Source organism: Taudactylus pleione, unplaced genomic scaffold (genome assembly GCF_031769625.1).
Source record: "Taudactylus pleione unplaced genomic scaffold, aTauple2 ptg000389l, whole genome shotgun sequence".
NCBI lineage: Eukaryota > Metazoa > Chordata > Amphibia > Anura > Myobatrachidae > Taudactylus > Taudactylus pleione.
Window position 1 is genome coordinate 2,822,679 of NW_028284790.1, and position 16,082 is coordinate 2,838,760.

The 16,082-nt window shown below is 44.9% G+C and overlaps 1 protein-coding gene across 1 annotated transcript in view; it reads right to left on the reverse strand.

Annotated features, from left to right (window-relative positions):
* Positions 1–351: 351 nt before the first annotated feature.
* Positions 352–16,082, reverse strand: part of IL15 (interleukin 15) — a 55,461-nt gene continuing 39,730 nt past the window's right edge. Inside the window, exons 4-5 of the mRNA XM_088445779.1 lie at positions 1,103–1,267; positions 352–726 (exon numbers count right to left, since the gene is read on the reverse strand). Coding sequence (XP_088301905.1) covers positions 607–726; positions 1,103–1,267 — 285 coding nt within the window. The 3' untranslated portion in view covers positions 352–606. The remainder of the gene's footprint in view (positions 727–1,102; positions 1,268–16,082) is intronic.

Consider the following 16,082-nt stretch of genomic DNA (forward strand, 5'->3'; position numbering starts at 1 on the left):
TTATTCTACAGTATCGGTTATACCGTGACAACAACTCCGGCAACTTCTCTACTATTCAGTTACTGCACCGTACCGTATGTACAATACAGTATGTGCAGTGATTTGTACAGTATATTATGCGACATTAAAAATACAGTATGGGTTGTGCGTTCATGCAAATGCTGTGAATATGATAGACATTCAGTACAGTGGAGCACTCGCCACCCAGCGGTTAAGCACTATATTACATGCAATTACAAAAGTGGAGCACTCGCCACCCAGCGGTTAAGCACTGTATTACATGCCGTACCATATCCTTCGTTGAAGAATACCACGGTATTCCACAAGTCCATGGCGCGACTCAGATGCCTGCATGCCACGCCACAAGTCCGTGGCGCGACTCACGCCACGCCATGAGCAACAAAATAGCTGGGCAGATCTGTATTTCATAATACACTTATTAATGAAACTGGTGAAATGTGCTTCCCATTTGCAGTAATTGATGTTTTGCTTTGCATTTCTGCCAAAGACTTTCCAACAGCCACTCCCTTATCAAAGTCACAGAGGTCTCTTCTTGCAGCCAGCAGCCACACCTGTATGGAAGACCTTGCTTTCTACATTCTCATTTTACTTAAGTGTACTGCCATTTGGATTTGATTGCATTTTTCGAGTTAGTGCCGTAAAGCCGTCCTTAAATTCATCAATAGGTTTTTCTTCATACTGTTCACACTTATTACAGTTACCAGTCTAGGAGAGGGAAATAAAATGCATGTGCCATTAGAATGTAATGCTATTATTGACAATTCTGAAGAATGACACAGACATCTATATTGATCTAGTATAAGTGGATACAAAATATCACTGATTATTACGGAAATACATATATATTATATATATATATATATATATATTTATGTATGCTATATGATTTAATTTTCTGTTTATTGGTAACTATAGGATACAAATATGTGCTACAAATGGACCTGTTACCATTAATTAAAAATTTCGATTGAAAGTATATCACAGTGTAAACCATTCTAGAATTTACCCCTATATTTATTTATTTCGATTTTTATTAACACTCCCTCTCCCTAAGAAATTACAGATTACACAAACCACTCACCAGATTATTATTGATCTCTATTATATTACTTTTATTTTGCTCTATATCATTAATTTTTTTATTTATGTTGTTTGCTCTTTGATGATCTTCAAACAGGTTTAACTCCTCCACGATCACTTTAAGTTCCTGGACATAGCAATCAAGGAATGTTTTCACACATTCTTTCTGAAAAAATAAACAGAACTATAAAATACATTCAGTTATGATTCCTATACAGTGGAACGATAATCTCATTTTTATTATGGCAAAGTCTTCATAAAGCATGTTTTATTGTAATTAAATCATTAATAGAATTATGCTTAGGCGCATTCAAACTGATATATTTTATACAATCATAGCTCTTTGGTGAAACTACAGCTTGTATTAAAATGAGAACTGATCATTTGAGACATGGGTGGAATGTAGGCAATGCTAAAGAAAAGAAGTGCATTATTATGCCTAATACGTTACAGAAGTCAGATGGTCATAAAATATATAGGGGCCCATTTATCATTCAATATTTGCGCTGTATTCCCCGAAAACCGTTTTCGGGGGGATAGCCGCAAATATTAAGTATTCTCAGATATCTGTTGCTGTCCCTCCATTTCCGTCGGCAACACAACCCCCATTAGTTTCTATAGGGGATGCAATGCTGACAGATTTATTAAGTTCCGGAATGCGAAACATTCCGAAACCTTGATGCGCGCAGCATAAGCCTTCTGGAGATGGCGTAAGCACACATACGTATATATACTGTATATATACATACATACATATGATCCATAGGGATGTAATTATGCAATTATGAGACCGGCGGTCTCAATTCCAACTGCGGAATCACGGCAAGAGATTTAACATAGGCGTAGATATTTGGATGCCTATGTTAATACCGGGCTCTGATCCGGTCCTGGTTCTGGAAATACAGGGGGAAAGACATGAGTAGGGTCCCCCTGTATTATACAGAACCAGCACCGGACTTTTTCTAGCAAAGGGCTAATGCCACAGCCAGGGGAGCTCTTTCACCGGTCCCCCCAGCCGAAGCATTAACCCTGACCACTAGTCAGCCCAGGCCAGGGATCCCTGGGGAGCTGGGGACCCCCCCAATAAAGGGGTCCCTCTCTCCAGGACACCCCAGGCTCAGGCTGATAGCCCCGGGCTATCCCTGGCACCCCTGGGCCGTGGGTGCCGGGTTGATTGTGTATAGTGTGTGTAAAAAATATATGAACTAATATTGTCTTTTGCTGTGGAACTGCAGGTCCCAGCAAGCCTCCCCCGCATGCTGGTACTAGGAAAACCACAAGTACCAGCATTCGGGGCATTACGGGCCCGCTGGTACCTGTAGTTCCACTGCAAAAGCAATATTGAAAGGACACACACTGTACAAAGTATAAGTTTATTAAACATACATACACTCACACATGTACTCATACTCACCTACAGTATGTATCCCTGTAGAATCGGTCCACTTGTCCAGTAGAGTATCCATAGGGGACCTGTGAAAAAAAACCATTCTCACCGTCTCCTATGCGAAGTTCGGTCCTCTTCATTCCAAAGTAGGCATCCAGGGACTTGGCAAAAAAAACGAACAGAGATCGCGGAGCCACGAACTGAAATACCGTTCTATAGGGGAAGATATGGGTTAGGCTAGGGGAAGGGGGGTTAGGGTTATGCACCCCACAGGGAGAGTTAGGTTTAGGGTACAGGGAGGGGGGGTTGGTTTACTCACCCATGGGGGGGAGGTTAGGCACTAGGGGGGAGGTTAGGGTTAGCCACCCCTACGGGAGAGTTAGGGTTAGGGGGAGGAGAGGTGTAAGTATACTTACCTACCCCAGTCGGGATCTCCTCCATCGGGAATCTGCTGTCGGGATTTCAGCCGCCGACATTACAATCCCATTCCGATTATTATTCTGAGTGCTGCGTTGTGTGTGTTTATACTAGGGGTGTGCACCGGCCACTTTTCGTGTTTTGTGTTTTGGTTTTGGATCTGGATCTTTCTTCGTGTTTTGGATCTGGATTGGTTTTGCCAAAACCACCCTTCCGTGTTTTGGGTTCTGGGTTTTGTGTTTTGGATCTGTATTTTTTTTTAAAAAAGCATAAAAACAGCTAAAATCACAGAATTTGTAGGTTTTTCTGCTCCTATGCTATTATTAACCTCAATAACCTTAATTTCCACTCATTTCCAGTCTATTCTGAACACCTCACACCTCACAATAGTGTTTTTATGTCCAAAACGTTGCACCGAGGTAGCTGGATGACTATGCTAAGCGACACGAGTGGGCGGCACAAACACGTGACCCATCTAGGCGTGAAACTGCAGTGGCAGACAGGATGGCAGTTTGAAAAACTAGGCCCCAAACTGTACATAATGCAAAGAAAAAAAAGAGGTGCAAGATGGAATTGTCCTTGGGCCCTCCCACCCACCCTTATGTTGTATAAACAGGACATGCACACTTTAACAAACCAATCATTTCAGCGCCAGGGTCTGCCACACAACTGTGGCTGAAATGATTGGTTCGTTTGGGCCCCCACAAAACAAGCTGGCAATTAATGTGTCCCTGCACAAACTGGCTCTATGGAGGCAAGATGTCATCCTCATCCTCCTCATCCACCGATTCCTCACCCTCTTCAGTGTGTACATCCTCATCCTCACAAAGTATTAACTCGTCCCCACTTGAATCCACCACCACAGGTCCCTCTGTACCTTCTGGAGGCTGGTCTCCCTGGAAGAGCTGATAATTCATTTTGATGAACATCATCTTCTCCACATTCTGTGGAAGCAACCTCCTACGCCTTTCGCTGACAAGGTTCCCGGCTGCACTAAACACTCTTTCGGAGTACACACTGGAGGGGGGGCAACTCAGGTAAAATAGAGCCAGTTTGTACAGGGGCCTCCAAATTGCCTCTTTTTCCTGCCAGTACAGGTATGGACTGTCTGCCATGCCTACTTGGATGCTGTCACCGATGTAATCCTCCACCATTCTGTCAATGGTGACAGTATCATATGCAGTGACAGTAGACATGTCAGAAATTGTTGCCAGGTCCTTCAGTCCGGACCAGATGTCCAAACTTGGTCCTGCCTGTCCTGCATCACCGCCAGCGGGTTGCTTAGGATACCTAAGTTTTTTCCTGGCAGCCCCAGTTGCAGGAGAAAATGAAGAAGGAGCTGTTGACGTGTCACGTTCCGCTTCAGCTGACAGTGTGTTCACCAGCAGGTCTTTGCACCTCTGCAGGCTTGTGTCGGCCGGAAAGAGAGACACCACATAGGCTTTAAACCTAGGATCGAGCACGGTGGCCAAAATGTAGTGGTCTGATTTCAACAGATTGACCACCCTGGAATCCTGGCAAAGCGAATGAAGGGCTTCATCCACAAGTCCCACATGCCGAGCGGAATCGCTCCGTCTTAGCTCCTCCTTCACTTTCTCCAGCTGCTTCTGCAAAAGCCTGATGAGGGGAATGACCTGACTCAAGCTGGCAGTGTCTGAACTGACTTCACGTGTGGCAAGTTCGAAGGGCTGGAGAACCTTGCACAACACGGAAATCATTCTCCACTGCGCTTGAGTCAGGTGCATACCCCCTCCTTTGCCTATGTCATAGGTGGATGTATAGGCTTGTATGGCCTTTTGCTGCTCCTCCATCCTCTGAAGCATATAGAGGGTTGAGTTCCACCGTGTCACAACCTCTTGCTTCAGGTGATGGCGGGGCAGGTTCAAGAGTGTTTGCTGGCGCTCCAGTCTTCGGCACGCAGTCGCTGAATGGCGAAAGTGGCCAGAAATTTTTCGGGCCACCCAAAGCGTCTCCTGCACGCCCCTGTCGCTTTTCAGAAAATTCTGCACCACCAAGTTTATTGTGTGAGCAAAACATGGGACGTGCTGGAATTTGCCCAGATGTAATGCCCGCACAATATTGGTGGCGTTGTCAGATATCACAAATCCCCAGGAGAGTCTAAGTGGGGTAAGCCACTGGGCGATGATTTCCCTCAGTTTCTCTAAGAGGTTGTCGGCGGTGTGCCTCTTACTGAAACCGGTGATACACAGCGTAGCCTGCCTTGTAACGAGCTGGCGTTTCTGAGATGCTGCTACTGGTGACGCTGCTGCTGTTGCTGCGTAAGGTGATACATCTACCCAGTGGGCTGTCACAGTCATATAGTCCTTAGTCTGCCCTGTTCCACTTGTCCACATGTCCGTGGTTAAGTGGACATTGTGTACAACAGCATTTTTCAGGACACTGAGGACACTTTTTCTGACGTTTCTGTACAGTCTCGGTATCGCCTGCCTAGTGAAGTGGAATCTAGACGGTATTTGGAACCGGGGACACACTACCTCCATCAATTGTCTAAATCCCACTGCACTAATGGCGGATACCGGACGCACGTCTAACACCAACATAGCAGTCAAGGCCTCAGTTATACGTTTTGCTTCAGGATGACTGCTGTCGTACTTCATCCTCCTCGCTAAGGACTGTTGGAGGGTCAATTGTTTAGTAAAAGTAGTGGTGTTCCTACTTCCTCTCTGGGATGATGAACGACTCCCAGCAGCAGCAACAGCAGCAGCGGCAGCAGTAGGCGTAGCAATGCAGGATCCTCCAGAGGAATCCCGGATAGGAGAGTCAGTCATGCCAGTGACATGGCCTGCAGGACTACTTCCGATCCTGACTAAGGAGGAAATTGACGAGGAGGGAGTTGACGGTGTGGTTTGCAGGCGCTTGGATACAACAGGACAACGGGATTTAGGTGTCCCTGGACTGCTTACGGTCTTAGCCAAAGTTTCTGAACTTGACAGTAACTTTTTATGAACGCGCTGCAGGTGCCGTATAAGGGAGGATGTTCCTAGGTGGTTGACGTCCCTACCCCTACTTATTTCACCTTTACATATGGTACATATGGCAAGACAGTTGTTGTCCGGATTTGGATAGAAATATTGCCAGACCAAAGAGGTGGAATGTTTGGTCTTCTGCCCAGGCATGACCGTGATGGGCTTTTTCATCCCACGGACAACAACTGTCTCCCCCGGAGCCTGATTTAAACAAACCACATCACCATCAGAATCCTCCTCGCCAACTTCCTCCTCAGCGCCAGCTACACCAGTATCCTCATCCTGTTGTACTTCAACAGTGACATCTTCAATTTGCATATCAGCAAGTGGACTGTGGGTGCTCCTTTCAGCACTTGCAGGGGGCATGCAAATGGTGGAAAGAGCCACCTCTTCCCGTCCAGTGCTGGGAAGGTCAGGCATCGCAACCACCACCACACTTGGACTCTCCTTGGGGATTTGTGATATCTTCTTAGAAAGCACAGTTCTTCGCTGTGCTTTTGCCAGCTTAACTCTTTTGATTTTTTTAGTGGGAGGAGGGCTTCCATCGTCATGTGAAGCTGAACCACTAGTCATGAACATACTAGGGATCGACCTTAGCCGTTCCTTGCCACTCCGTGTCGTAAATGGCATATTGGCAAGTTTACGTTTCTCTTCAGCTGATTTAAATGTCTTTTTCAAGGTCATTTTCCTGAACTTTGCCATTTGGGATTGTATGTGCCCTCTACTATGACATTGGGCATCGGCCTTGGCAGACGACGTTGATGGCATGTTATCGTCTATGTCATGACTAGTGGCAGCAGCTTCAGCACTAGGAGGAAGTGGTTCTTGATCTTTCTCTATTTTATTTTTATCGGAGAAAGTTTGGTCCTCCATTTATGTTATATCGATTTGATATATACGTGCGGCTAAACACAGAAAATAATTTTTTTTTTGGTTTGGACTGGAGTGTACTTTGTGGGTTACAGCACCCTTAACGGTCAAGCCAGCCGGCCCTTTACTTATGACACAGGCGCACGCTTGGCACTACTTTGTTGATGCACGTGTGGCTACTGCGCACACAATTCACAAACACAGAAAATAATTTTTTTTTTGGTTTGGACTGGAGTGTACTTTCGGGGGTTACAGCACCCTTAACGGTCAAGCCAGCCGGCCCTTTACTTATGACACAGGCGCACTCTTGGCACTACTTTGTTGATGCACGTGCGGCTACTGCGCACACAATTCACAAACACAGAAAATAATTTTTTTTTGGTTAGGACTGGAGTGTACTTTCGGGGGTTACAGCACCCTTAACGGTCAAGCCAGCCGGCCCTTTACTTATGACACAGGCGCACGCTTGGCACTACTTTGTTGATGCACGTGCGGCTACTGCGCACACAATTCACAAACACAGAAAATAATTTTTTTTTTGGTTTGGACTGGAGTGTACTTTCGGGGGTTACAGCACCCTTAACGGTCAAGCCAGCCGGCCCTTTACTTATGACACAGGCGCACGCTTGGCACTACTTTGTTGATGCACGTGCGGCTACTGCGCACACAATTCACAAACACAGAAAATAATTTTTTTTTTGGTTTGGACTGGAGTGTACTTGGGGGTTACAGCACCCTTTAACGGTCAAGCCAGCCGGCCCTTTACTTATGACACAGGCGCACGCTTGGCACTACTTTGTTGATGCACGTGCGACTACTGCGCACACAATTCACAAACACAGAAAATAATATTTTTTTTGGTTTGGACTGGAGTGTACTTTCGGGGGTTACAGCACCCTTAACGGTCAAGCCAGCCGGCCCTTTACTTATGACACAGGCGCACGCTTGGCACTACTTTGTTGATGCACGTGCGGCTACTGCGCACACAATTCACAAACACAGAAAATAATTTTTTTTTTGGTTTGGACTGGAGTGTACTTTCGGGGGTTACAGCACCCTTAACGGTCAAGCCAGCCGGCCCTTTACTTATGACACAGGCGCACGCTTGGCACTACTTTGTTGATGCACGTGCGACTACTGCGCACACAATTCACAAACACAGAAAATAATATTTTTTTTGGTTTGGACTGGAGTGTACTTTCGGGGGTTACAGCACCCTTAACGGTCAAGCCAGCCGGCCCTTTACTTATGACACAGGCGCACGCTTGGCACTACTTTGTTGATGCACGTGCGGCTACTGCGCACACAATTCACAAACACAGAAAATAATTTTTTTTTTGGTTTGGACTGGAGTGTACTTTCGGGGGTTACAGCACCCTTAACGGTCAAGCCAGCCGGCCCTTTACTTATGACACAGGCGCACGCTTGGCACTACTTTGTTGATGCACGTGCGGCTACTGCGCACACAATTCACAAACACAGAAAATAATTTTTTTTTTGGTTTGGACTGGAGTGTACTTTCGGGGGTTACAGCACCCTTAACGGTCAAGCCAGCCGGCCCTTTACTTATGACACAGGCGCACGCTTGGCACTACTTTGTTGATGCACGTGCGGCTACTGCGCACACAATTCACAAACACAGAAAATATATTATTTTTTTAGCACTTGGGGGGAGCACCCCTGATGGACAGAGCACCCCCTGGACAACACTACAGCACTCCTTTAGGACTGGGACACTGCACAGGACTTTGGAGTGGACACAGCCCCTATGGAGAACTGACTGCACAACACAGTCCAGCCAGCCCCTATGGACTTTGAAGTAGTGGACACAGCCCCTATTAACAACAGCAGCACAGCACAACACAGCCAGCCCCTATGGACTTTGAAGTAGTGGACAACAGCAGCACTACACTACACTACACTACACAGCCCTAACTCCCACCCTCCCTCTTCACTGTCCACAGCCGAGTGAGAAAATGGCGCCGACGTGTGTACCTTATATAGGATCCAAAACCCGCGAGACTCGGAAGGCGGGAAGATGACGTTTTGCCTCGATTTCAGATCCGAGTCAGGCGGGAAAAGTCGAGCCTGACTCGGATCGGACTCGGATCGGGGGGGCTCGGGGGGGTTCGGATTTCAGAAATCCGAACCCGCTCACCCCTAGTTTATACATGATCACACACCACATATACGTATGTATATATACATACATATGTATATATATATATATACACACATATATATATATATATATATATATATATATATGTTTATATACGTGTATGTACACACATATATGTTTATATATGTGTATATACACACATATATATATATATATATGTATATATACACATATATTTGTATACCTGTATACACACACAAGTACATGTATGTATGTATGTCTGCATACACATATACATGTATATATATATATATATATATATACAGTATATATATAAGCATATATATGTATAAACACAATGACAATTTGGAGCAGACAGGTATCTGACTCCATGAGGAGAGGGGGGGGTATCGCAGGGTGTGGTGGTCGCGAGGAGTGGAAGGGGGTCTCGATCGCAGGCTACGGTGATCCCGGAGGGGGAGTGGGGTCTCGATCGTGGTGTGCGGTGGTCCTTCGGGGGAGAAAAAGGAGGGGGCATGCCGAAAACTTCCGCGATCGCTGGTGTGCTGTGGTCTGGGGGGAAAGGGAGGAAGGTTCCGTGATCGTGGGTGTGTGGTAGTCCAGGGGGGGAGAGAGGGGGGTGCCACGATTGCAGGGGTACGCTGGTGTTGGTCGCTATCGGGGGGCCACAATAGCAGGGGTGAAACTAGTGTGGCAGACAGGTACCTGAAAGAAGTTCAGCAGCAGCGCTGCTGCTGCAGGACAGATCCAGCTGCAGCACCGATGCTCACTGCCGCTGACAGGGATCCCACCCAGGCTGGAAGGTGTAAGGTGGAGAAGTAGGCGGACACTACCGGCCACTGTCCGCCTACTTATCGTTCAGTCGGGGGGAGAGTTCCCCTTACACTAGAACGATAGTTGGTGAAAATCAAACATTTGATTTTCTCCAACTAGTTGGAACGACCGTTTTTGACCATTTTTCAGCGTGTGGGAGCAAACGGCTGACTATCGTTTGCTCCCACACACTAGACGATTATCATTCCAACCAGCCAAATAGTTGGCTGGTTGGAACGATATCGTTCTGATGAGTGGGGGGCTTCAGTGTTTGGAGGTGGTAATCGGGAGGGTGGCTAGAAAACTGCAGGTGTGTCAGACCGTTTAAACGCAGTGTCATGGGCGTGCATAAATTAGCCAATGCGATCTCCTTCACAGCTTGAGAGCTCTCTACGTGACTGCCTGATGTGCGTTAATGTCCGTAAATCGATATTTACGTTGTTGCACGTCGTCAGACAGATATGAAGAGGCAGCAGCATCGGCTGTGCTTTGGAATGGCATTAGAATATTGTAGCAACAGAGATCCATGAGAGAATATAGTTGCGATTGCATTAGTGTAAATCTTGGAATCAGACCCTTTGTGTGTAGAGAGCCAAACAGTCTTTTTTAATAAACTCGTGTCCTTTGATCCAGCGGTTGAAGTGGAAATTTATAAGTGGAGGTATGGAAATTTGACACTGAGTGGCAATGAACTGCAGAGACCCAGAGCAAGAGTATGCTATGGAGCCCCCACCTCCCTCAGTATTGAAATGTGCCTGGGGAGGCCATGACTGGCATGTCAGTACAATTTGAATTTTTCTTAAAATATAGTTTTATTGATCCAAGTCACAGACTGGGGATGGCTTTTCATGTTTATATCCACAATTCATGTTATGCCACACATTAGTGCCCCTTATACACTTTATGCCACACCATTGTGCTCCTTATTCACATTATGCAGCAGAAGTGCCCCTTAAACATATTAGGCCACAAAAAGTATTTTTGTGAAGTGGCTCTGTGTTTCAGAGGATGGCGTCCCGTGCCTCTGTGTGACACCTACTTACCTTTTGCAGTGGTTTGGAATCAGTCTCTCTCAGTCCTAGATACCTGGCTCTCACTGGTATCCTCTGGGAGTGCTGGTGGGTGATGTGTTCTTCCTTTGGGAGTAGGGTAATCCCCCGTTCCTGGTCTTCTCATAAGTTCTGCATTCTGGGTTGTTAAGTCTCATGAGACTTCACTATTGTATATTACACAGACGGCTGGAGAGGTAGTTGTTGATAATAATGCAGTAGTGTACATAGCGGCCTTCCTCAATGATCTGCTTGCAGATTGTGGAGAAGCTTCAGGTACAGTGCAAATTTAAAAATCATGGTTATAGACACTTCGAGCATTGCACTGATCTATGGGTGGCAGCTTCTGCAATTGCAAGTGTCAGAAAAATAAAAGTATGGTCCTCAATAATTAAATATTGTTAATTTTAGTTGATGTACAGAGCAATATTAAAGTAAACACATGACAAATATGGGTTGTGGTATATCTTGTCGACATTCATCATGGCTGAGAATGTTGACATGGTCATAATGTTTAAATGCTGCATTTTGACATTCAGCATGTTGACACTGATGAAATGTGGACATGATTAGAATGTCAGCAAAATGCCTGGTGGTCTTGCGGTGACTTAGCTGGCCTGGCAGGTCTTGCGGCTCCAGCACTGTCTTCTGAGTCGGGTGCTGATTTTCTGTTGACTTCTGGCAGATCCGGCAAAGTATTGCTGATCCTAACCTTCCCCCTAGTGCCTAACCCTAACCTTTCCCTTCCCTACTGTGTCCTACTCCTAACCCTAACCTTCCTCCTATTACCTAACCCTCCCCTCCCATAGCCTAACTTTAACCCAACACTGTCCCTGCAGAATGTCAACATATCACAAGTCAACATTCTGCAGATATGTGTTTCATTAAATTGTCCCACACAGGTGCCTTCCCAGATTCCTTATTTCCTCAAAGTGGTAAAATCATAATGACATGAACAAAAGAACAAACAATAGGAATAACATAGTGTAACACTGCTAACAATGTGATAGTTGTAAAACAACTCAGGTGAATATAAAACACAGGGAGGTGATCCCATGTCCTTCAATGTAGATCCCCCCAGTAGTAGTAGTCTTCTTCTTCTTCCTCTTCCTCTTCTTCTTCCTCTTCCTTTTAAGAAGGTGGAACTTCTTTCTTTTTGTACCACTGGCTGTATTCCATGACTAATTTATCATATTTACATACCCACATTTCCATTTTATTTACATTCTGCAGATGCCAACATGTTCAATGTCGACACATCATCATGATGAAGAATTTACCTAATCCGAGGGAATCCAGACCCGCCAATCAGATCTTCCTGCCGATTCTAAACTTCAAAATGAGGCAAAACGCCATCAGCCGGCGTCTGATCTCTCACGAGTTTTGGAATCTATGTAAGACCCCGTGGAGGTGATTTGGGCACCATTTCCAGTCAACCACGCTGCTGTACTGGTCTCCGTCCTCCACTCCAGTGGCTTTTCCTGTGCTGCACTGTGGTGTCCATTCACTCTAGTGTTGGGCTGTGGTGTTCATCCATTCCGTTGCTGCTGTGCTGTCCTCCGTCCTCCACTCCAGTAGCTGCTCCTGTGTTTTGTCCACTGTCCATCCACTCCAGTGGCTGCTGCTGTACTGTGCTCAGTCCATCCACTCCAGTGACTGTTGCTGTGCTCTGTCCATACACTCCAGTGGATGCTGCTGTACTGCGCTCAGTCCATCCACTCCAGTGACTGCTGCTGTGCTCTGTCCATACACTCCAGTGTCCATCTGCTCCAGTGCTGATGCACAGCTGTCCAGTGTCTATTCGATTCACAGTACAGGCAGTTAGCAAGTCATTGTTTATTATTTTTTATAGTGCAGGAATTATAATTGTATTATATTAGTTACATCTATTATGTGTGTTACACTGGTGCTGCACTGGCAGGCTATACCCCACTGTTCATATAAGTGTGAGTTGTCATTTGCGGAAACAGTTTAAAAAAAAGTAAAAAAAATAAATAAAAAAAGTTGTTCCACTCCAGTGCCGCTGATGTATATCTGACTAGTGTCCAAAAATTTCAGTGCTGCTGTGCTGACGTATAAATATTCTATACAGTTTCTGTCCAGTGTCCATCCACTCCAGTGCTGCTGCGCTGATGTATAAATATTATATACAGTATCTGTCCAGTGTCCATCCACTCCAGTGCTGCTGTGCTGACATATATATAAATATTATATATAGTATCTATCCACTCCAGTGATGCTGACGTATAACTGTCCATCCACTCCAGTGCTGCTGACGTATATCTGTCCAGTGTTCATCCATTCCAGTGCTGATGTATACATATTATATACAGTATGCTGTTGCATTTGTTTACACATACATATATAAGTGCTGTAATACCCTGCAGGGTGAGCTGTCATTTGTGAAAAGAGTAGTAAAACAAAAATATAGTGTTCTATTGTGTGTACTAATTCTGTGGGTTTATCGCCTCAATATGGATAACGATCAGTTGAGAGAAGAGCAGGAACAGCAACCAAATACTAGAGCTGCAGCTGCTGCCACATAATGATGATACTAGTCCTTCAACGTCATCTACTAAAGCCAATGCCCAAGGGTATAGGTGGGTTTAAGTCAGGGCATCTAAAATTTAGAAATATATATATTTTACAGTGGTAAAGAAAAAAACACCTCCAGTAAAGGGAAAGTTTAGTGCAGAAAAACATAAAATTGCCAAAATACCATTCACCACATGCAGTGGCAAGTAAAGGCTCAGGCCTTGGCTTTTATTTATGCAACTGTTAGTGAGGCTGTATGCTTCTCATGATGATGCAAGACCTTTGCATTCTAAGTCTAGAAGAGGTGTCATAAAAATGAAAACCACTAAGGAATTAGAACAAATTGTGTGTTCACAAATAGAAATGTTACAAATCCCTGAGGAGAGTCTAAGTATGTCAGCGCGTGCTATCTGTATGCCTGACCTTTCTGAACTCATAGAGAAGCCTCCTTCCTCCATTTCTGCACCCTCTGCCAATGTGGGGATGAGCAGCACAAATCAAGAAGATGCGGACCTAGACATTGAACAGTAGAAGTGCAACAGGATGAGGGGGATATTTGTGTAGCTGATGCAGGCACTAATGAGGATCTTAATGATGAGGATGTTGATGATGAGCATGTTTTTTGTGTAAGTGAGGCACCAGTGGAAGCAGTTCTTGCCCATGATAAGAAGAAGGCCATTGTCATGCCTGGGCATAAGACAAAAAAATCTACCTCTCATGTGTGAAATAATTTTTACCCAAATCTGAACAACAATTGTCTTGCCATATGTAACATTTGTAAAGCCACAGTCAGCAGTAGAGGTAGGGACTTTTACCATCTAGGAACCTCCTTCCTATTACATCATTTGCAGGACGGGCACGAAAAGTTTTTGGCAAAAACAAACTTTTACTAAAAAAGTAACAACAAGCAGTCCAGCGTCAGCTAGCACCCTTCTATCTGCTAGATCCAAGCACCTGCAATTTCCACCACCAACACCTACATCATCAATATCCTCAATCATGAACTGAACTAGTCCTGCATTCAATTTGATAAGGCTAACTGAGTCCTCCCCTATCCAGGATTCCTCAGAAGAAGCCTTAAGCACTAGGACTGCTGCTGGGGGGTGGATCTTCATCCCAGTAGGGGATTAAGAAGACTACTAGTAGTAGTAGTTTAAAAAAATGACTGTTAAACAATCCTTTGATAGAGGAAGCAAGTATGACAGCTGTTACCCAGTTGCACAACAGATCACTAATGCCATGACGGCTATGCTAGCATTAGATGGTGAAATAATACAAATTGAGGATGATAGTGTAGAAGAAGTGCAACAGGAGGATGAGGGGGATATTTGTTAGCTATCCAATGCTCATAAGGATGTTGATAATGAGGATGTTGTTTGTGTAAATAAGCCACCAATGGCAACAATTCATGCTCGTGATGAAAAGAAAGCCATTGTCATGCCTGGGTATAAGACCAGAAAAGCCACCTCTTGGGCATGGAATTATTTTAAACTAAATCCTGACAACATTTGTGAAGGCATTTGTGAAGCCAAAGTTAGTAGAGGTAGGGACTTTAACCATATAGACACCTCCTCCCTGTTACGTCATTTGTAGCAAGCTCATGCAGTTTATTTAACAAAATTATAATAATTTGTAAAATAATAACAAGCAGTCCAGTATAAATTACCAGCAGTTTGGGCCAGCACTTGGAGGTAGTCCTTCCAAAAAATTGTTTTGTGGGGCCCAAAGAAACCAAGGACTTCAGCCACAAAAGTGTCAGTCAACGTTGCCTTTTTAATATCCAACATAACGTGGGTCGGAGGACCCAAGGACAACTCCATCTTGCACATCTTTTCTTTGCACTATGCTCTGTTTGGGGTATTGCTGACTGACATTTTTATAGTTTATTAAACTGCCATCCTGTCTGCCACTGCGGTATGATAATGTTTCATAGATGTCCTATATTTTTTTAAACTGCTGTGCGTTTGTGCCGTTGCTCTGTTGCTTAGCAAGCCAGCTCGCTGCAGGTTTTGATTTTTATTGGTGAAAAGTAGTGAAAACAATATTGTGAGCTGTGAGGTGGTCAAATTTGTGCAACTTTTTCCCTTGCATCTTATTCATACAGCGATTCGAATAGATAGCACAAGCAGCGGGTGGACCTACATGCTAAACACTACATTACAGTTTTACAGCCGCTGACACTGTAATGTATCGTTTCGCAAGCAGATACACCCGCACTTGCTTACAGAACATAGGCTTGCTGCATATCATTTTAATCAGCAGAAGCTGTTTATGCTAACTATGCGCATCGCTGTGTGAATAAGACACATTTGAAGGTAAGAAGTTGCAGAAAAGACGCTCTGGGCTACAGAGTCACACCACGACATGGTGCGACTAGAAGGGCTGTTTAGCACGCAAGAAGGCATACATGGAGAAGAGGACGTGTCCAGGGATTGTAGGTGAAATATGTGTGAGTGTAATAAAGATACTTTCACGGTGTGTGTGTCTTTTAGTTATTTTAATATTTCTTTCACAGGTGAACTGCAGGTACCAGTTCTCCAAGTACCAGTATATGGGAGAGGCTTGCTAGGACCTGTAGTTCTCCATCAAAAAGACAATATTATTACAACTATCTTATACACTACACTTTACACCAGTGTTCTCCAACCTATAGCTCGCGGTCTTAATTTTGGTAGCTCACCTAGCTACAGTAATGCAGAGTCAACTAGGAGGAAGTGACGTCTGACGTATTCCCCCCCATGGCTTCAATGCCATGGGTGGAGCCACAGGGGAGCACGTCA